This window comes from Haliotis cracherodii, unplaced genomic scaffold, assembly GCF_022045235.1.
Source record: "Haliotis cracherodii isolate W230 unplaced genomic scaffold, xgHalCrac1.p SCAF_14, whole genome shotgun sequence".
Lineage (NCBI taxonomy): Eukaryota > Metazoa > Mollusca > Gastropoda > Lepetellida > Haliotidae > Haliotis > Haliotis cracherodii.
This window is the reverse complement of record NW_027266269.1, coordinates 29,271,347-29,293,166: the sequence shown is the minus strand read 5'-3', so window position 1 is coordinate 29,293,166 and position 21,820 is coordinate 29,271,347. Positions and strand designations below refer to the sequence as shown.

Here is a 21,820-nt window from a genome sequence, read left to right as displayed (position 1 = left end):
AACACATACTAATGATTATGGAGAAATGAACAACATTCGAGTGTTCTGACATTGTTAGTTGATTCATTTTCAATCCATTCAGATATCAGCTAAATCCATTGAATTATGATTCATATATAACAAAACGATGACACCATTTTCGAACTTTATTGTGGTGAATGGTTGGTCGAACAAGCCAAGAACACGTGTATTGATGACCAAATATTAAGCAATTACAGAGAATGAATATTTGAATTTTCGAAATTCATGTAGGAGTATTCTTTTTTTTGTAGGCCAACACAGCATTGCTAAAACCAAAAAGACACTGATGAACTAAAAACTACATGTTGATGAGGTCTTGGTCTACATGGTTGCTACAATCTAAATTGCACCGAAAAGAATTTAGAAGGAAAAGAATCCTTGGACATTAAGGACTTAATTTTATTGCCCCACTTGAAACGAAATAAAAATTAACATGTCAAAGGAAAAAAAGAAAATTAAAAAAAATGTTGACGAAGTAGTTTCAGGGGCAGATCCCTTTGACTGAATCAAAGCTATAAGGACTGAATCAAAGCTGAGCTTGCTTACCATGTGTTCATCAATGCATATTTCTGAATGTGATTTAATAATCATATCTTTATAAAACAATTTTTTAAAAGGGTAATATTTAATTCATATGACATAAGTCGGGAGGTGAATAGTCTGTGTGATACATGGTCCGCTGATTGTCATATCATGTGTGTGCATATCAGTGGCTCTGCATAGTCCATCTCAGCATCACGCCATGAACGAAGCTGCCACTGAAATTTAATGTCAATTCCTATATCTGGTGTTACTTTGACACATTGACATAAACGATTTTCTGGTCTGTGAAAGGCATTTAGAAGTGATATCCATAAGGAATCAGAGTCCATTATGCGATTCCAACTCTACCATACGCATGCATATATGAATCACTATCAAACAGTGATGCTAAGTTTTTGCTAAAAGTCACAAACACACGCAAAGACAAGTCAACTGTTCTCTAAAAAACCGCGGGAACATATTGTACAGACACAATAGGGAATTGCATCTGACATATTTTGTGTCACTGATACGTCAAATTGGATAAGCACGCAATGGCAGGATAATCCTATCCTTATTGCCAGTAAAATAATTATTTTATTATACAGGTAAACAATGTAACCGTTTCTCAGCTTAGAAGTTGATATGTTTTCTCTTTAACGCTACACATCGTGGAATACTAATTTACAACCTTTAATATTACGAGTATCTCAAATAATTGTGATTATACATTTTTGCGAACATATATAAATTCATACTTACATAAACCTGCGTTTGAGCCTGAAATGAAATTATGGAATTGTTAACCAACAAACTCTATCAACTTACAAAATTTACAAAATGATATACTAGTATTACATAATACTACAACCACTATTATTGTATTTGTTATTTATTACGCTTGAAGCCTGTTGAGGACAAGTATTCCAAAGTACCTGAACATATTAACCTAACACATAGTGATATGAATTAAATCTTCACTCACTCACCAAAACTCACCCAAAACTCACTCAGTGACCCCAAACTCACTCACTCACTCACTCACTCACTCACTCACTCACTCACTCACTCCACATATATGCAATACAATCCTTCTCATAGACAAATAAGATTTTCATAAAACTATATGACATGCATTTCACAAATTTATAAATGAAAGGAATTGCAAAAAAGAACGCTTTGTGACAGAAAAAACACTTCGTAAAACAAAGTTACCTCGTTTCCAAGTCGTCGACATCATTTGGATAATCAAACCGCTGGATAAGATAAGGAAAGGTGTGTTATCATTACCCAAGGGGCAGGCGTTATGCGTTTACATTGTTTAAATGTACCATATACACAATATCATACATAAGCATACTTAATAGATTGGGGTAAAGGATTATATGGAAGGATAGGGAAAGCAGATCACAAAGAGACGATATAGTGTTATATTCAGAGGGGACGCATCTAGTACCGAATATTGTATTAGCATGCACACAAAAGCATTTCATCAAAAAGGTATAACGTTAGCATACATGTATATTGTATTAGTAGCATCATCATATTCAATGAAACCTCGATAGTAACCTGTTTGTCCTGAAACCTCATCTTTCGGCCAAATTGGGAATAGACTTACATATTTTAATACTTGCGACAACACGCTTTCCATAATATTTGTTTGTTTGTTGTTTAACGCCGCATTTAGCAATATTCCAGCTATATAACGGCGGTCTGTAAATAATCGAGTGTGGACCAGACAATCCAGTGAATGACATCATGAGCATCGATCCTCGCGATTGGGATACGATGGCATGCATCAACCAAGTCAGAGAGCTTGACCAGCCGTTCCCGTTAGTCGCCTCTTACGACAAGCATAGTCGCCTCTTGTGGCAAGCATGGGTTGCTGAAGACCTATTCTAAACCAGAACTGCACGGATCACAATTCGTTGTGAAAATAAATGATCAAATATGTTCATGTAAAAGATAACTAGACTTTCATTTCAACAATTGCATGATTGCGTCATGTGACAACAGTAACTACTAAGAAAGGATAACGTATGTCACAAAGGGTACTTAGAGTAGTTTCAGTTGAACAACCTGATTTTTCTTTTGATGCAAGTGAGTGGACGAGTATGGTTTTACCCGCTGTTAGCAATATTAAAGCAATATCACGATAGGGGACACCAGAAATGGGCCATTTATCCATTTGTACCAATGTGTGGAATCGAACCCGTGTCTTGACGTGACCAGCGAACGCTTGAACCACTAGGCTACCATCGCCCCTCTCACAGTAGTACACTTATGTGATATTTGAAGTGTGTAAAACTTGACATTCCACAAATCGACCTTTTCCATTAATTGTAGCAATAATTATGTGTTTTATCGTGTCAGTTCAAATCTTGCAAGTGTAAGAAAGAAAAAAGCCAGATAGCAAAATGAACATATTTGATAATGTTTAAACCAATGCTTCAGAGGGTTTATATTAATTGTAAATATTGCCATTTCCAGTTAGCCATAAAGCTTAAGGTCCCTTATTACCCCCTTTGCTACACAGACGAAACCAGTAGAAACGGTACCGTCCGCATTAACGAGGTTTTACTGTATACCAGGAATACAATCTAAAGCATAGGAATCATGAAAGATGGCGTAGACAGCTTACTGACCCTGGATACTGACTGTTGACAGCACAATGTTTTATAAATAAAGCGGCAAAGCCCTTTCTATACCCAATAGAAATCTGCATGAAGCAGAGTCGATGGTACGATTCCGAATACGTCATGAGCATAGTTTATGAATCATGAAAAAGTGATAACATGTGTTCGTGAAAAGGTGAACGTTTCCTGCCCCACCGGTGGCAGAACTCTACGGAATTAATAGCATTGATGCCATGTCCTTTATGTAGGACTGATTTCGAACATTATTACTTGTGAGTGACCATATTTGGAACTGCACACTGAGGTGTTTACAATAACTTCTTTGGGGACGTCAAGGGGAATGTTAATCCGGTAGGGGCCATATTTGGAACAATTCATGACATTAGATTATAATAATTTTGGCATGTCTATCATAGAAATATTGGCATCAGTCAATTCAGGCCTCAATGTCCAGGGAGGGAGTAAGTTTTTACGCCGCTTTTATCACGTAATACCACGGCGGGGGCACCAGAATTGGGCTTCACACATTGTACCTATATTGGGAATCTAACCAGGGTCTTCGCGCGTGACCAGCGAACGCTTTAACCACTAGGCTACACCACCGCCCCATCAATGTTAAGAGGTGTATATAAACTGCGGTTCGCAAGGTCATAAGCAATATTTGTTGAAGTGCGATAAGGTGAAATGAAATGGGGTTTAACGTCGCGTCCAAGTTTAATGCACTTATATAGCGACGTGCATGCACATGTGTGTGTGTGTGTGTGTGTGTGTGTGTGTGTGTGTACGTGTGTGTGTGTGTGTGTGTGTGTGTGTGTGTGTGTGTGTGTGTGTGTGTGTGTGTGTGTGTGTGTGCTTGTACTAGTCCGTACTGATGCCGATTTAAAGTGCTGGCCCACTGAGATACCATGCCGCAGTTTAACATGAATACCTCACTCAGACACAGTATACTGACTCCGAGCCGACCAGTCCTTGTTTTAGCCCTTTTATGCTGAGCGCCAGACAGGGTTACAACAAGTACCATCATTTAACATCGTTTGGTATGACGCGGTTCGGAATCGAACCCCACACCTTCCGCTCTCCGGCCGGAAGCTCTACCACTAGACCACGGAGGCGGTCGTTTGTTGAGGTAGTGAAATCGATTGCACAGTCCTTGTCGAATTGTTTTTAAACCAAGAATTCCAAAATGGACACATTCATGTGTCACGCTACAAGACGACCCCCTCGGTGGTAGAGTCAACAGAACAACAGTGTGGAAGGTCGGTCGTTCGATCCCCTGGCCGCGTCATACCAAACGACATTAAGAGGGTACTTGTTGTTACCCTGCCTGTCCCTCGGCCTTATGCAGATTAAACGTCTCGGAGTATACTGTATGTGAATGGGGTATCAATGTTACACTGCGGCTAGCACTATACAACCAGCATAAGTCCGGACTAGTGCAAGCATTAGCACACACACACGTGCATGCAAGTCACTATAAGTGTGATCATCCTGAACGGGACGTTTTAAACCGTTTAAATCGTCTTAAATATGTTTAATGCCTGCCATATAATAATAATAATAATAATAATAATAATGATGATGATGATGATAATATAATGATGATGATGACGATGATGATGATGATGATGATGATGATGATGATGATGATGATGATGATGATGTACTCACCCGTTCCTCCGAGGCCGAATGGGTCGTTGGAATTGGGTCCAGCCCCCGCCGGAAGCACGGGATCAAAAACAGCAGTGGACCAGGAGTTGGATACCCGGGGTTTGGGCTGGGTGTTACCGAACAATGCTGACAGGAACCCTCCGGCTGGGCTACCTGCTGCGCCTCCACGCGCATTGGCTGGAATATAAAGAGTGAGTGAGTGACTTGGGTTCAGCACCACTTTGAACACGATCTCATTTACATCGTAGCAGGTCAGGTTCATAAGAGATTTGATTGATTGGTTGTTGTTTAAGGCCGCACTCAGCAATATTCCAGCTATATGACGGCGGTCTGTAAATAATCGAGTCTGGACCAGACAATCCGGTGATTAATATCATGAGCATCGATCCACGCAATGGGGATCGATGACATGCATCAACCAAGTCAGCGAGCCTGACCACCCGATCCTGTTAGTCGCCTCTTCCGGCAAGCATAGTCGCCTTTTACGGCAAGCATGGGTTGCTGAAGACCTATTCTACCCCGGATCTTCACGGGTCTCATAAGAGAGCAAAGACCGATGTGATGTGGGTCTCAGGCCTTTGCCGCTATGTTGAAACCTATGAGCAGGGTTATGGGGTTTGGCAAACCTAGAAAGGTAGTCGGCGCTAACCGGGATTCGAAACAAATTCAGAATCTGGAATTCGAACCACCGATCAAAGATTAATGGAACATCTGAGGGAATTTTGGGGCGTGAGTGAGTGAGTTGGGTGAAACACCGCTTTGAACACAATTTCAGTCATATCACGACCCGTGAAGATCCGGGGTAGAATAGGTCTTCAGCAACCAATGCTTGTCATAAAAGGCGACTATGCTTGTCGTAAGAGGCGACTAACGGGATCGGGTGGTCAGGTTGCTGACTTGGTTGATGCATGTCATCGTATCCAAATTCTGTGGATCGATGTTCATGATGTAAATCACCCGATTATTTAGAGACCGCCTTCATATAGCTAGAATATTGCTGAGTGCGGCGTCAAAACAACAAACAAACAAAAAAACAGTCATGTCACTGCGTGCCATCTTATTGTGGGAGGAAAGTCCGAAGTGATGCACGGCTTAGATGTTTTCCATTTTGGTGAAATTAGCGAACATGGTATGGTTCTGGTTTTGGACAAGCACCGAGGCAGCAAAAGACACTCACAACTGCTATTTACTATTAATGTAACATTACTGTTATCGCATCCTAATTGTGTAGATCAAGGCTCACGATGGCAATCACTGGATTGTCTGGTCCAGATCCAGACCGCCGTCATATAGCTGGAATATTTCTAAGTACGGCGTTAGTAAATAATGCAACATTAAGCCGCACGAATGATTCTTTAATCCGGAAATGTGTTCTTGTGGGTGACAATCTACACCCAAGAACGACACAGTCCGGTTTAACGAGGTTTGGCTGTATAAGCCGTACAAACCTGCTGGGGGGTCGGGCATGTCGATGCCGAGGGCATTCATCATCAACATCGTCATTGGATTACCCATCATGCTCATCATGTTGTTTCCTGAAGAAAGGAAACATTCCGAATATAAAATTGGACAGGGACTAAACTGAGACAAGTTTTCGCGAACAGGTATCATCACTATTTGATAGTGATTCATAAACACATGCTCATGATATAGTCTGAATCGAACAATCGACTCTGCTTTATGCAGAGATTTCTATTGGATATGGAAAGGGTTTTGTCGTTTTATTTAAATAATGTCATGATGTGAATTATGACTTTTATCTACTCAATAAAAACAAGACCATTGCTATAATTATACGTGAAATATTACTTTTTTGGTCGGAGTCGGACAATAGATTCTGCATTTGGCAGACATCTTTTTGCGATTATGGTTAGATTTAGTTTCTTTCATTTTACACATTCAATTAAAATAGCAAGGCCATTGAGATATAGTGAATAACACATCTTCCAGTTTCATCTTAACGACAATTCAAGGTTATTAAAAGCGCAAGGGTATTCAGAACTACCTCCCATAGATCCAGCTCCTCCCATGGCTCCTCCCATGGCTCCTCCCATTGATCCTCCCATGGATCCTCCCATGGATCCTCCCATGGCTCCTCCCATTGATCCTCCCATGGCTCCTCCCATTGACCCCATGCCTCCGGCACCACCTGTGCTTCCACTCCCTGCCGCACCTCCACTCATCCCTGGCATCATAGACATCATGGCCATTGCGGCGCCTAAGCCCTCTCCTCCCCCTAAGAGACCAGCCATACCACCCATACCACCCATACCACCCATGCCACCCATACCACCCATACCACCCAAACCACTCATGCCACCCATACCAGTCATACCAGCCAAACCACCCATGCCAGACATCCCACCCATACCAGACATCCCACCCATGCCAGCCAAACCGCCCATACCAGCCATACCAGCCATACCACCCATACCACCCATTCCTCCCATACCACCGCGTCCGCGAGCTGAATAAAAAAGTAAAATTTAAATTTAAGCACATGTAATAAGGTTGTTCACAAAATACATTACACATTCGTTAATAAATAATTGCATAACTAAGCTCAAAGTAAAGGAGTAAATAAAATTAAATTTAATATTTGAAATGCGCAAAGTGGTTTTTCATGATTTTCCTTAATTGACGCATAACGTCCTCATGACTTCGCCTCGAAGAGCTGAAAGGCTGCTGATATGTCGTTAAGCAATACGAACGAACGAACGAACGAACGAACGAACGAACGAACGAACGAACGAACGAACGAACTGATCATATTTGAACAAACATTTTCCATTGCAAATCAGATTGAGAACCGAGCGATTAGTGACTGCACGGGTGAGCAACGCCACTGGTCTTGGAATTGGGACAGGTTGAACACCACGTCAAACACACTGTTGTCCTCTCGTGGTATAAGGTATATATCTAAATAAACTTACTGGGGAGCTCGATAGGATCTCCTGACATAGCTGACATCATAGCTAGCATGTTGAACATGGACATATCTGAAAAGAGTTTAAATGAAAGATTTAGAAACAATAATGCATGTTCCGTGCATCTCTAAAGTGCTATTCGTGAATATGTCAACAGAGACTGAACAAGAGAAACTAATGTGCTGTCTACATAACGTCCTAACCTTACTCCAAAAGCTATAGGACCCGTGAAGATTCGGGATAGAATAGGTCTTCAGCAACTTGCCGTATAAGGCGACTATGCTTGTCGTAAAAGGCGACTAACGGGACCGGGTGGTCAGGCTCGCTGACTTGGTTGATGCATGTCATCGATCCCAATTACGTGGATCGATGCTCATGATGTCAATCACTGGATTGTCTGGTCCAGACTCGATTATTTACAGACCGCCGTCATATAGCTGTAATATTGCTGAGTGCGGCGTTAAACAACAAACCAACAACCAACCAAAAGCTACAGTGGTCTAGACAGACTGAAAGTATCTCCGGATAAAGTGTTATTATCGATTGAGATATCGATTATATAGTTTCAGTAAAATAATGTATTTCATAGCTGAAGACATAAGGTTTCTTTTCAGTCTTTTAATCAATGAGGTAAATTTCTTATGCTCGAATCCTACAGAGCTTTTGACGATCCTTTAGAAATAATTTACTAATAGCATGTTGATACATGTGAGCATATTGACCGAAAATGCTTTATGTCACCATAATAAATAATAGTGATATACGTATGCTTTCCCTCCTCAATACTAATATGTAAACGTCAACGCCAGGGAAAAATCCTCCGAATCAAATTCCACTGGACGTAAAAGGCTAAATAGTTGTGGAAATGTGATGAAGGCATCAGTGAAAATCAGTACTGACACCAGGTTTACATAAGATGCTTTCCCCAAGTATCTATCACAATGAATCTACAGACGAAGGAGAAACGCTACGTCTTATCCTTGATTAATTACACCAGGGCCCACTTGCACAAAGCGATCTTAGCGCTAAGATGATCTTAACTCCCATTCTTTAACATAGGCTTACAATGGTCTTAGCGCTAAGATCGTTTTGTGCAAGTGGGCCCTGATTGGAGTCTCTGCCAAACATTTGTGTTTCGTGTGTTTCGTGTGAATATATAATATGTAGATGACCTCCTGTCTCACGTGGTTCAGAATAGTGACTTTGATTAATACATTGTGGCCTTACAAAATCATTCACCATAAGTGAGGTGAGGTGAAATAAGTTTAACGTCGCGTCCAAGATTATTGCACTTATGTAGCGACGTGCATGAGCGTGTGTATGCTTGTACTAGTCCGGACTGATGCCGATTTATATTGCTAGCCCACTGAGATACCATGCCGCAGTTTAACATGAATACCCCACTCAGACACTGTATACTGACTCCGAGCCGACCAGTGTTTGTTTTAGCCCCTTACTGTCGAGCGCCAGACAGGGTAACAACAAGTACCATCTTTTAACGTCTTTTGGTATGACGCGGCCGAGATCGAACCCCGGACCTTCCGCTCTCCGGGCGGAAGCTCTACCACTAGACCACGGAGGCGGTCATTCACCACAAGTGATTTGTGTTGCATCTGTTGTGATTACCGTTCTGCTTCCTTTGTTTCGCTGCTCCCATTGGCAAACTGAATGGATTCTGTTGTTGTGGTTGTTGCTGTCCGCCTCCATACTGACCCAGAGGTCCTTGTCCTTGACCGTGACCTAGATTCTGACCTTGTCCCTGACCTTGTCCTTGTCCCATCGCTGCAGACATTCCCAAAGCATTAGGCTGTCCCCATCCGGTCCCACCCCATCCAGACCCACCCCACTGGGATCCTCCCCATTGTGGCTGTCGCGGGGTCATAAACTGACCTTGACTTGTGAATGCTGGCAGACTTTGCGGGTTCCTCATACCAAACTGATACTGATTTGTCTGTTGTTGCATGTTGTGTGTTTGCGATGGGTGCATGAATCCTCTGTTGCCCATCATATTAAACATGGACTGTTGCTGTTGCTGTTGCTGTTGCGGCTGCGGTTGCGGTTGCTGCTGTTGTTGCTGTTGCTTTTGTCTTTGAAGTTGAAGTAGTTGCTGTTGTTGTAAATAGTTCATTTGTGTGTTTCCAAATGGGAAACGTTGAGATGTCTGTTGATTAGGAATTGATTGTTTCTGTGTTGCCTGGCTTTGAGTTGCCTGTTGGTTTGTATACGGCGTCTGGTTTTGTGTTGTTTGAGTTTGAGCTGCCTGTTGGTTTGTATACGGTGTCTGGCTTTGAGTTGCCTGTTGGTTGGTATACGGCGTCTGGCTTTGAGCTGCTTGCTGGTTTGTATACGGATTCTGGCTTTGAGCTGCCTGCTGGTTGGTATAAGATGTCTGGCTTTGTGTTGTTTGAGTTTGAGCTGCTTGCTGGTTGGTATACGGCGTCTGGCTTTGAGCTGCTTGCTGGTTGGTATACGGCGTCTGGCTTTGAGCTGCTTGTTGGTTGGTATATGATGTCTGGCTTTGAGCTGCTTGCTGGTTGGTATACGGCGTCTGGCTTTGAGCTGCTTGCTGGTTAGTATATGATGTCTGGCTTTGTGTTGCTTGAGTTTGAGCTGCCTGTTGGTTGGTATATGATGTCTGGCTAGGATTTGTTTGTTGGTTGGAAGTTGTGCCCGTTAGCTGAGCGGTTTGGCTAGTTTGTTGCGATGGCACTGGAGCAGCGTAAGGAAGCAGCTGAGAGTTTGTGCGTGTGGTCAGAGTCGATCCTCCATAGGGGACGGCTTGAGTATTACGTGTAGCCCCTTGAACACCACCTGTTGATGGAGCCTGTGAAATAATGGGCATCCCAGAAGACATAGCCTGAGACCTTGTCTGAGCATTGCTGAGAAGGTTGAAGAGTTGACTGGTCAAATCAGTCATAGTTGAAGGCATATTAGCAGCCTGACCTGATGGCTGTGTCTGAACTTGGGGGTTGGTCTGGGCAGTTGTGCCTACAAAACAAAAAGAACAAAAACATATAAATGCGTCGCCGAACTAAAATTCGTAATGAAATATTCAACGTAAAATCCTCACATGGATCATAATGTATACAGCTTCTTACAAACACAGAAGAATGTACACTAAAACCTAGTTAATCATATAGTGTTCACAGCAATGTCATCCTTATTACCAATGTCAGATTAACGAATTATGGATGTTGATCTTTGCTGCCTCAAAATATCTTGACTTTCTAAACACTGTCGTCCTAAAGACAGGGTTTCCAGACTAAGGGGTTCTAGAAAATATGGTTTCTACTTTTCACAACCTTAGAGGTAAATCGAGCATTCGCTTTCTACGAATATTTCAAAGGTCATATGACTCTTGATCGAACACTGTTTGGTCATACTTACAACATTCAAGGCCTCAGAAAAGATTTCAAAAACATATAGTTGTAATCTCGTGGAGAACATTTCCAAATCTGACACATCAGTGACACAATTATGTCTGATGGCTTATACCATATGTGCCAGTGTTTTAGTGGGTAAACAATTGAATTTTGATTCATAAGTAGATATTTGTAATGATTATGGAAATGATTTTAGTCACCGTCATGTATTGTACACGAGAGCGTGTTGTGACTGAGTTCAGTGCTGGCAGATGGCCTGTGGATTTGAATAGTGACTTTGATTTATCCATTGTGGCCATACAAAATTACCGTATTCGACGTAATAAGCGCCCCGCTCTTATAAGCGCCCACGGCGATATTTGCACATATATTGGCTAGTGAACAATCCTAATTAGCACCCCTTCCGATAGATCAATGTACTCAAGACTTATCTATTCGTGTATAATACGCACTCGTGTGTTATGCACCCTTAATAATGGGCAACTGAGTTCTGGAAGAATATATCTGGCGTATGCAAACATTTTAGGCTGTCAGCATAAACCACGGAATTTACGATTTTTCAACTCTGTTTTTTTTCACCAAAATAATATTCTAATAAGAGCCCACTATTCCTAATTTTGAGAGCGCCCTGGGCGTTTATTATGTCGAATACGGTATTCATCACAAGTGAGGTGAGGTGTAGTTCGTCACCACTCGCCCCTTTCCGTAACCTGCAAGAAGACTCGTTCCCCTGTCGATGAATGTTATGTGCGAAAATACGACAAACCAATCAAAATGCGCGTATGGTTTCAAGTTCTTCGTCAAAGAATCCCTCAGAAATAATTTTTGATTTTACATACGTCTTGTATCTAAAAATATACCCAACACACAGTTAAATGTGTTCAATCATACTGTATAATTCCGCATGTCCCGATGTGCTGTAAATTGCTTCTGAAATATATATAATATATGGGGAAATATATGTGAACCATTACGCAAAGAGTTGACAGTTGTTTTAGGTATGCCCGTTTGCGCTAAGACGGAACCCGGTCACAAAAATGGCCACGAGGGGGGCACGAGTCGCTATTCGGCTTGTCCCTGAATAACACGAGTTGGTCACGAATGGTGAGGTGAAATGGGAAATGATTTGAGTTAGGGTCATGTATTGTACACAGGAGCGTGTTGTTACTCCTGCATGTACCGTTGCATGACCTTTGTCCTATTTCCGATATGACTTCACTGCTGACAGATGGCCTGCGGATTTCAGGTAGTTCCATCATGCTGGAGTACGTGAACACGTTCCCTGGGGGTGACGAGCACGTTCCCTAGGGGTCACAAGCGTGATCCAGCTGACATGTACAGTCATCACGCCGGCCATAGCTGTCACGTTTCTGTCCTGTTATATATTATTGCGACGCAACTGTCAGCGATGCCTACTTATCCTACGTATAACAGCGATAAGTCTCACAATACACTATGACCGTATTATACATGCAGTCTATAAATGGACCATTATTTTAGTTGTGTGATACGTTAAGGCTGCACAAGTAATACTATTCTATGCTGGAATTAAGACTATCATGCAATGGGCCCTTGTCGTCCTTTATAGACTACCCAGAAGTTGCGAGAAGGGATATCTTGATTAACATTCTGAATGATACCGTAAAAAAGTATATAGTTCTTAGTTATGCTTCTGAAGTATTTCAGCAAAATAAAAAGGTTCTAAACTCTGTTAAGTGGGATATACAGTAAACTACGTTTATACCGAACACGCTTATAACGAACTGACGGATATAACGAACATAATTTTGGTCCCTGTCATTTGCTGTAAATATGCTTATAACGAACTACGGTTATATCGAACTAAAATCAGTGGTTCCTTTAAGTTCGTTATAACTGTAGTTTACTGTACCAGCATCTCGTCGATCTAAATATATGACACTTTTTATTGAAAATAATGTCTTTGTGAGGACATTTCAGACCTACTTCTTGCCCCATCCTCAAGAGGTTATTCATAAAAAAGTGCCATGTATTCATGTTCTTCCAACTTCTAAATGCACATCAGCTACTTCATCTCGTCCATCTGCAGATCTGAACAAAAGCGCCATTTTGGGGCTACAATGATGTCATAAAACAAGTTCTGTCGTCATCAACACATCAGTGAGTTAAATCAGCATTCTTTCAGCCATATATCGACGAGAACTGAATCCATCAAACTTATTTACAGAAACAATTTGTCCAACAGAACTAAACGGAATATACTTATTGCCAATACCACGAGCATATGGTAAACACCGCTTCCCTTTGAGTGAATATATTTAGGATGTATAGTAAATCCTAAACTATCCTATACTATCCTCATTACTGAGATGGGGCACGGGTGGGCCAGTCGTCTAAGGCGCCGCGATTCGCTGTGCAGAGTTGCGTCCCTTAGGCACGCCAGAAACCTATGATTGTGGGTTTGAATCCCGGTTCGCCCCGATTATGTTTCTAGGTTTGTCAGCACCATACCCGTGCTCGTGGGTTTCACCGAAGTGGTAAACGTCTGAGACCTGCATCACTTCGGGCTTTCCTTCTACATTAAGCTGACACCCCGTGATATGACTGGAATACTGTTAAAAGCACCGTTAAACCCATTTCACTCACTCATTACTGAGAACGTTTTCCCACGCACGCCTTATGTTATGTATTTAGTATCATATTTTACCTTTATATATAATAAAAGAAAAGCAGGCCTACAAAAAACTTTTTTTTCTCTGTCTTTCATGTTGAAAGCCAAATGGCTAAGATTTCAAATGATATGAAGATTAAGTGAATAAACCTTTTAACAACAGTCTTCATAAAGTACATATTTTCATTTACATAAGGTTTTTTTAAGTACAAGACAAACCTTTCAGTCTGTTTATATTTGTTGAAGACTAATAATAAATAACAACGTGTATTAGCCTCGTAGCGTTTATTAATTGTATACGCTGTATACAAAGGAGTTTTTCTTATTTTGTTTCAGGTTATCTTCTGGTGTTGACGTTTTCTACATATTTCCTTGTCCTTGATAGGATGATAATTGAAGGTTATATAAAGTACTTCTGACAGATGTGTCTCATAAGCGTCTCCGAACAAAAAAGTCATCTGAGTGTCTAACGTTCTTTTTACAGAGACATGTGTCATTCACCTAAAGCTAAAAAAAGCAACCATAAATCTGATAAAAATCGTGATTCTCAGCTTTACATTTTACAGCGATTTATGATAGCATACAGAAGGAAGTACGTGTGTGAGATGCATCGGCACGAAATAATAATATGTTATAATGTTGTTGTTGTTGTTGTTGTTGTTGTTGTTAGCTGCAAATAATGGAAAGATCAACAGGGTATCTAACATTAAGCATTTGCTCTATTCCAATGGATTCGGTAATATTTGGGGAACATTAATCTGTCGGTAACGTTCTGACATTTATTTGATAATTTACATTCCGATTAAAGTCCTCCAATATTCAAAATTGCCATGACGCCCGTCACAACAGTTAAAAAACTATAATTATTCTCTGCATCAAGAGTCATTTGTATTAGAAATGTATCTAAATATAATTAATATTTTTTAAATTTAGACATTGCCTTGCAAAACTGAGATACAGATTCTATCAGATACGAATTGAAACCGGACTGCAGACAACCAAGTGAGTGAGTGAGTGAGTTGGGTTTAACGCCGCGTTTAACATTATTCCAGTTATATCACGGCATGTCAGCTTAATGAGGGAGGAAAGCCCGAAGTGATGCAGGTCTCAGACGTTTACCACTTCGGTGAAACCCACGAGCACGGGTATGGTGCTGACAAACCTAGAAACATAATCGGGGCGAACCGGGATTCAAACCCACAATCATAGGTTTCTGGTGTGCCCAAGGGACGCAACTCTGCACAGCGAAACGCGGCACCTTAGACGACTGGGCCACCCGTGCCCCTTGCAGACAACTAAGAGGGGAGTGTATGTTTACTGTGTACCAACATGTACATAGAGGATCAGTACCATTTTATCCTTGGTTGTAACAGGTAGCAATCCATCAGGAACTGTTATACACATCAACATTCTGTGTCAATCATTGTACAGGAAAATACGGTTATAACGAACACGCTTATAACGAACTGACGGATATAACAAACTTACTTTTTTGTCCCTAAAATTTGCTGTAGTTATGCCGTATATATGCTTATAACGAAATTCGGTTATAACGAACTAAAATTAGTGATCCCTTTGAGTTCGTTATAACCGTAGTTTACTGTATATATAAATTTAATATGCTCATGCCTAGTAAAAATGAGAATTTAAAAAAAAAAAATTAATTTAAAAATTTAAAGAATTGTGCAATGAGTGTATATAAGTCTACAAAATAACATGGTCTCTCTGATATGGACCACTGGCCTACACACCTTTGTGAATAAAACAGATTAATATAGGCCCGTCACAGCCTTCGCCAACAGCAACACAAGAACACAGGCCTCTGTGCCGACAAGGTAAGAATTATGTGAAAGATAAAATCATCATTCACCATTATGGCGGTAAGTAAAAGCAATAAATAAGGCTATATTTATGTTAGCCATGATGGATGTTGGTTCCCATAAACAAATATTTCCACAGAAAGCGTGACGTTTCTCCGCGTGACGTATACTCTCACGGTTCACCTGTAGCAGGGTTAAGTACTGTTGACCAATTGAGGATCCGTACCAGCAGCGGATCCTGGCAAGGTCAAGGGACGCAACTTTAGATATACACACAGGGACCATTGAAATTTACGAGGAAACAAATCAATCGATGCAAAACATTTGTTTCCGAGATAAAAAATATAATACATCTGTTATACATACACCTGACTGTTTGACAATCTAGAAGTTGTTTGATTGCATGTAGCAACTTTTTTATGTAGATTCTGACACCGTTATCAAGATGGAGAGCCGGACTCTAGCTTGATAATGGTGTGAAAATCTACATCAAAACATCACTACATGCGATTAACCAGAAGTTGTTATACATATAAACATTTATATGGTATATAAAGTTGTAAGTTTTTATTATGTAAACCTGGTTTTCAATCCAGATATCATTTGCAAGAATTGCACATGCGGAGCCCGCCACACTATATGTAAGTGAATAAACACGCTGCTTTCATGGGTTAAGAAATAAGCGGTGATGATACACAGACGCTATTTAAAAATCATTGACGTATATGGATGCGCATTCCTATAAGGGTCGCTTCTTATGATTTGCAATGGAATCTATTTCGCTGGATATTCGAGACTGATTTTTCTCGTTTTATAGTTTCATCAAACATTCATTTAATTCGTCAGCAAAACGAGAGAGAGAGACAGACAGACAGAGAGAGAGAGACAGAGAGACAGAGAGACAGAGAGAGAGAGACAGAGACAGAGAGAGAGAGACAGACAGACAGAGAGAGAGACAGAGAGAGAGAGAGACAGAGAGAGAGAGAGACAGAGAGAGAGAGAGACAGAGAGAGAGAGACAGAGACAGAGAGAGAGAGACAGACAGACAGAGAGAGAGAGAGAGAGAGAGAGAGAGAGAGAGAGAGAGAGAGACAGAGAGACAGAGACAGAGACAGAGACAGAGACAGAGATTGCATGGCCCATTGTTGAGGTGTTTCGTCAAACAGAAAACCCAGGATCGAATCCCCACATGTGTAGCTCATTCATGGTATTCCAAGCCATTGACATTGACACTGATTGAGGCGGTGCATGTTCATTTATCATGGAGACTAGCATCGACCAATCAATCAGACACATCACGATTTCTGTTGATTCACACCTCCTGTTATGTAGGGCAGTGTCATGGCCCATGAACGTTAATCATTTGTTCAAAACTTCGTTTAGGTAAAATACTCAATTTTGTTTACCGTGACATGTGACTTTACTGTAAAGTGAATATTATGAAGTCCTATTGAACGTTTACTGCTCTAGTTCACGGCAACGAGACGACCTGTAAACTTCTTTTAAGTAAATGCTCAATTTTGTTTACCGTGACATGTGACTTTACTGTAAAGTGATTACTATGAAGTCCTATTGAACGTTTACTGCTCTAGTTCACGGCCACGAGACGACATGTAAACTTCTTTTAAGTAAATGCTCAATTTTGTTTACTGTGACATGTGACTTTACTGTAAAGTGAATATTATGAAATCCTATTGAACGTTTACTGCTCTAGATCACGGCCACGAGACGACCTGTAAACTTCTTTTAAGTAAATGCTCAATTGTGTTTACCGTGACATGTGACTTTAATGTAAAGTGAATACTATGAGGTCCTTTTGAACGTTTACTGCTCTAACTTTTACAGTAGATGCTCAATTCAGTTTCTCTATTGTACTTCAACCGCTTTAAATCACGCATGCGCAGCTGTATGCCTGAGTTGAAGGAAATGTCTATGAATGACAGTTGTAAATATATATCAGTTACAATATATAAAAGACGTTTCGAGAATAGGTCACGAGATACAGGTATAACAGACAGTTTATAGCGAATGAATAGTGTAGGCCCGGTGTTTGGCCTTTGAGTGAGTGAGTGAGTTTGGATTTACGCCGCTTTTAGCAATATTCCAGCAATATCACGGCGGGGGACACCAGAAATGGGTTTCACCCATGGTACCCATGTCGAGAATCAAACCCGGGTGTTATTCATGACGAGCGAACGCTTTAACCTCTAGGCTGTCCCACTGCCAGTTGACATTAAGATGTTTCGAGCAGGCGATTCTATATTGTACTTATTGTCATTTTAAGAAAGATAATAAAGAAAAACGTACGAAAAGTGACCACTGTCGAGAGACTTCAGTGACGTCATCCTATTGGTTTTGACGTAGTGTTAACACATTGTGTAATACCAAAACGCATGCGTATGTACTCTCGGAACACGTTTCACGAACAAATATTGAAAGCTCTCAACATCCCTTGGCTTATTCAACGACATTGTGTGTGGTGATGATAGATCACTGGGAGGAGCTTATGCACACTCGATGACCCCAGCAACCTTGTTGCTAGGCTGACGTCACATGGCATTGTTTCGCCGATGGATCTTGCAACAAAATTCCACAAATTACGTCATCGGGTGACGTGATTGTAAACTTTGAGGTGCAAGGCCCCGTTCCACAAGGCGATCGTATTGTAGCGCAACGACAGTCGTTAGTCTAAGTTAAAGTATGTGAATTGCAATAGCCTTAGCGCTACAATAATTTTGTGGGACGGACGCGCCTGAATTCTAAAGGTGGACTATTGTATGATATTAAATTAACTTTTGACGTGTTTGAAGTATTATTCTGTTAAACTCGATTTGACTATGCCATGGATCGTGTAGGTGTCAGCCTATTTACACTCAACAGTATAATTCTAAGAACATTATAAATGACAAGTAATAAATAAAATACTAAAGTCGCTCCCGTGTAAAACCAATTTTATGAAACTCTTGAATAGCTGTGGTATCTGCCTCGCTTTCGCTCGTCAGATACCAGAACTATTCACTCGTTTCATAAAATTGGTATTACACGGGAGCTAGTTTAGTATTCTATATATGGCTTCAAAAGGCACTGACAATGACTAACGTACCTATGCAATATAGGACGAGTATTTCTCTCAATCTTGTGTGAATTAAACTTTCACAATCAGTGAACGTGATTGAGGACAAATTCTTCTAACTTAGATTTTCCTCTCCCAGCTGGTATTAACAAACTTCAAAATTCAACATATACTCCCCGACAAAAGAAACGCAAATACCATACATGTTGGTTAATGTATGAAGAATTACTCATATTCAAGATATATTAGATTAGTTCGATGCACAAACCAACATACTGGTATGTTGTGTGAACTGACGCTCATGCACGCATTACATGTGACGTCATAGATCCATGCCTCGAGATGCCCCATTTGTCTCGCCCAGGATTAGGTTGTAAAGTTGGGAAATCACGTGTTGCATATCGTGATAAGAAAAAAGACACTCTGTGGCAATACTTGTCTGATTGTTAGTTTTGTCATTAAGTTTATATGTGTGAGGATATCTCGCTATAGGACCGTGTGATCAAAGAAACATGTGTTTAATATATCTTAATTCTCAACGTCATAAAACTATCGGGACATGAGACAATTACGTCATAATTAGCACAACACGCATTCGCGTTTGCCTTGGAGCAATTGACGGGCTATGGTAGAGCGGGGATGTGTTTCCACGTTACTACAAACTGCATGTCTTCGTTAAATTGACTCCAGATATAAGTCATTATAGTGTCGGTGATGTTTAACATGACAGATCAATATGTGTTCTTGTCAGGAAGTTAGTAGTAGGCTAGTATAAGTTATGATGGAAATAACCTGATGGAAATAACCTGATGGAAATAACCTGATGGAAATAAGGTTTTTTTCTTCTATTATTTAACGACCCGCTCTGCAAACTTACAGCTAAATGACGGCGGTCTCAAAATAATCGAATCTGGACCAGATAATTTAGTGATTGGCATCATGTGAATAGTTCTACGCAATTGGGATTATTATTATTATTATTATTATTATTATTATTATTATTATTATTATTATTATCATCTGTGTTCATATTGCTCAGAAATTCACACATAATGTATGCTCTTTGTGCTGTGATGTGTCTATCACAGTCTATTTTGAAATGCCAAGCAGATCTCAACACGATTAACAAACAAAAAAGAAAAAAATGAAAGTAAAAGCGTGTTAGGAGAAAGGCTTGTTCGTAAAATGCATAGAAGCGTAACACGCTTTCAAAAAAAAATTAAAATATTACACCATTACACTTGTCAGTACAATACAGACACGTAATTCCAAAAAACGTCAATCATAAATAATACATGTAATCCTTACCTGCAAGCACAAGAAGCCCTATAACAATCCGAAACATTTTTTTCTTTATAATCCACGGAAATGGTGTGTCGTCTGAGCCAGGTCTTCTGTAGGATCTCTGCTAAACCACTACCCCAAGTTGCAGACGGTGTACACCAGTGTAAATATACCCGTCTCACAGCCGAAACCACGCCCCCTGTTGTCGTGATGGTATAAAGCAAGGACGGACATTTATATGTCATATGTCCATCACAGGACACATCAATCTCCATCGTGAAATGTACTACATGAAATGTACAACGCTCTGTTCTCAACGGGCGGCGTGTCTGTTGACGGGAAGGGTCGCATTCCTGTTCTGACGTAATGGATTTTGTCCTGTTTCATTGTTCTGTGTGTCTCATAAAGATAACTAGGAGACTCGCAGATGCTTTATGATATCGTATGAAAATTCACGTTTCTTAAACTCTTTCACACAAAGGTTAAGGGATATCTACTTGCAGAACTGGTGTCAAAATATATATTTATTCAGTACATTTCTGTATTTTACAACGTTAAAAAGACACAGTAATGCGAAACAGTATCATCTGATAGTGTTAAAAAAATAAACATGCTGTATGAAAATGTAGTTATTCTTTACATGAATTTAACAGAAGTTGAGGATATATTGATATGCCAAAGAATTGAAGAACCTTATGTGACCTTAGATTAGTGACCCGTGAAGATCCGAGGTAGAATAGGTCTTCAGCAACCCATGCTTGCTGTGAAAGGCGACTATGCTTGCCGTAAGAGTCGACTAACGGGATCGGGTGGTCAGGCTCGCTGACTTGGTTGATGCATGTCATCGTATCCCAGTTGCGTGGATCGATGCTCATGATGTCAATCACTGGATTGGCTGGTCCTCACTCGATTATTCTCAGACAACGTTAGTTGACGATGTATTGATATGCCAAAGACTTGAAGAGCATGTTCACTGTGATTAGATTAGTTACCCGTGAAGATCCGGGTTAGAGTTGGTCTTCAGCAACTCATGCGTGCTGTGAAAGGCGACTATGCTTGTCGTAAGAGGCGACTAACAGGATCCGGTGGTCAGGCTCGCTGACTTGGTTGATGCATGTCCATCCCAATTATTTCGATTATTTACAGACCACCGTTATATAGCTGGACTATTGCTGAGTGCGGCGTTTAACAACATACAAACAAACAAACGTATCTGTTTCAGTTTTTAGTTTCTAGTTGTATGTCTTTTCGATCAGAAATAAGTATATCCCATCTAAATATATGAAAGGACCAGACTATATATTTTAATGCACTTATGTAAGTAACAAATATGTCCATGTATTTGTACAATGTACAAACATATCTCCCTACATGTACTATAAGGCAATATATTATTCAATATTACATATACATGGTACTACAGGCCTACTAAGAACGGGGGTGGTCGGGTAGCCTAGTGGTTAAAGCGTTCGCTCGTCACGCCAAAGGCCAGGGTTCGATTCCCCACATGGGTACAATGTGTGAAGCCCATTTCCGGTGTCCCCCGCAGTGATATTGCTGGAATATTGTTAAAAGCGGCGTAAATCCATACTCACTCACTCCTAACAACGGGGAGCGGTTGCGTAGCCGGGTGGTTAAAGCGTTCATTCGTCACGCCAAAGGCCAGGGTTCGATTCATTCCCCACATGGGTACAATATGTGAAGCCCTTTTGCGGTGTCCCCCGCCGTGATATTGCTGGAATTGCGTTGTAAAACCATATTCACTCACCAACTCCCAAGAACGGGAATAAATCAATAGAAACTTACAGGGATGTACAAATGATAAACTGCGGGGCA

At 40.7% G+C, this 21,820-nt stretch overlaps 1 protein-coding gene across 2 annotated transcripts; it reads right to left on the bottom strand.

Annotated features, from left to right (window-relative positions):
- Positions 1 to 283: 283 nt before the first annotated feature.
- On the bottom strand, positions 284 to 20,130 carry LOC139460690 (uncharacterized). Of its 2 annotated transcripts, XR_011652822.1 has the most exons (9): positions 20,009 to 20,130; positions 9,401 to 10,762; positions 7,781 to 7,846; positions 6,853 to 7,314; positions 6,296 to 6,382; positions 4,848 to 5,024; positions 1,759 to 1,799; positions 1,306 to 1,323; positions 284 to 779 (listed from the first exon to the last, which is right to left on the bottom strand). XR_011652822.1 is itself a non-coding variant. In XM_071242169.1 (8 exons), exons 1-8 carry the CDS (start codon positions 20,043 to 20,045, stop codon positions 757 to 759), a joined length of 2,232 nt encoding a protein of 743 aa, XP_071098270.1. In that variant the 5' UTR covers positions 20,046 to 20,130; the 3' UTR covers positions 284 to 756. The 2 variants fall into 2 exon arrangements, 1 of the variants encoding a protein (XP_071098270.1); XM_071242169.1 differs by lacking the exon at positions 1,759 to 1,799.
- Positions 20,131 to 21,820: the final 1,690 nt, after the last annotated feature.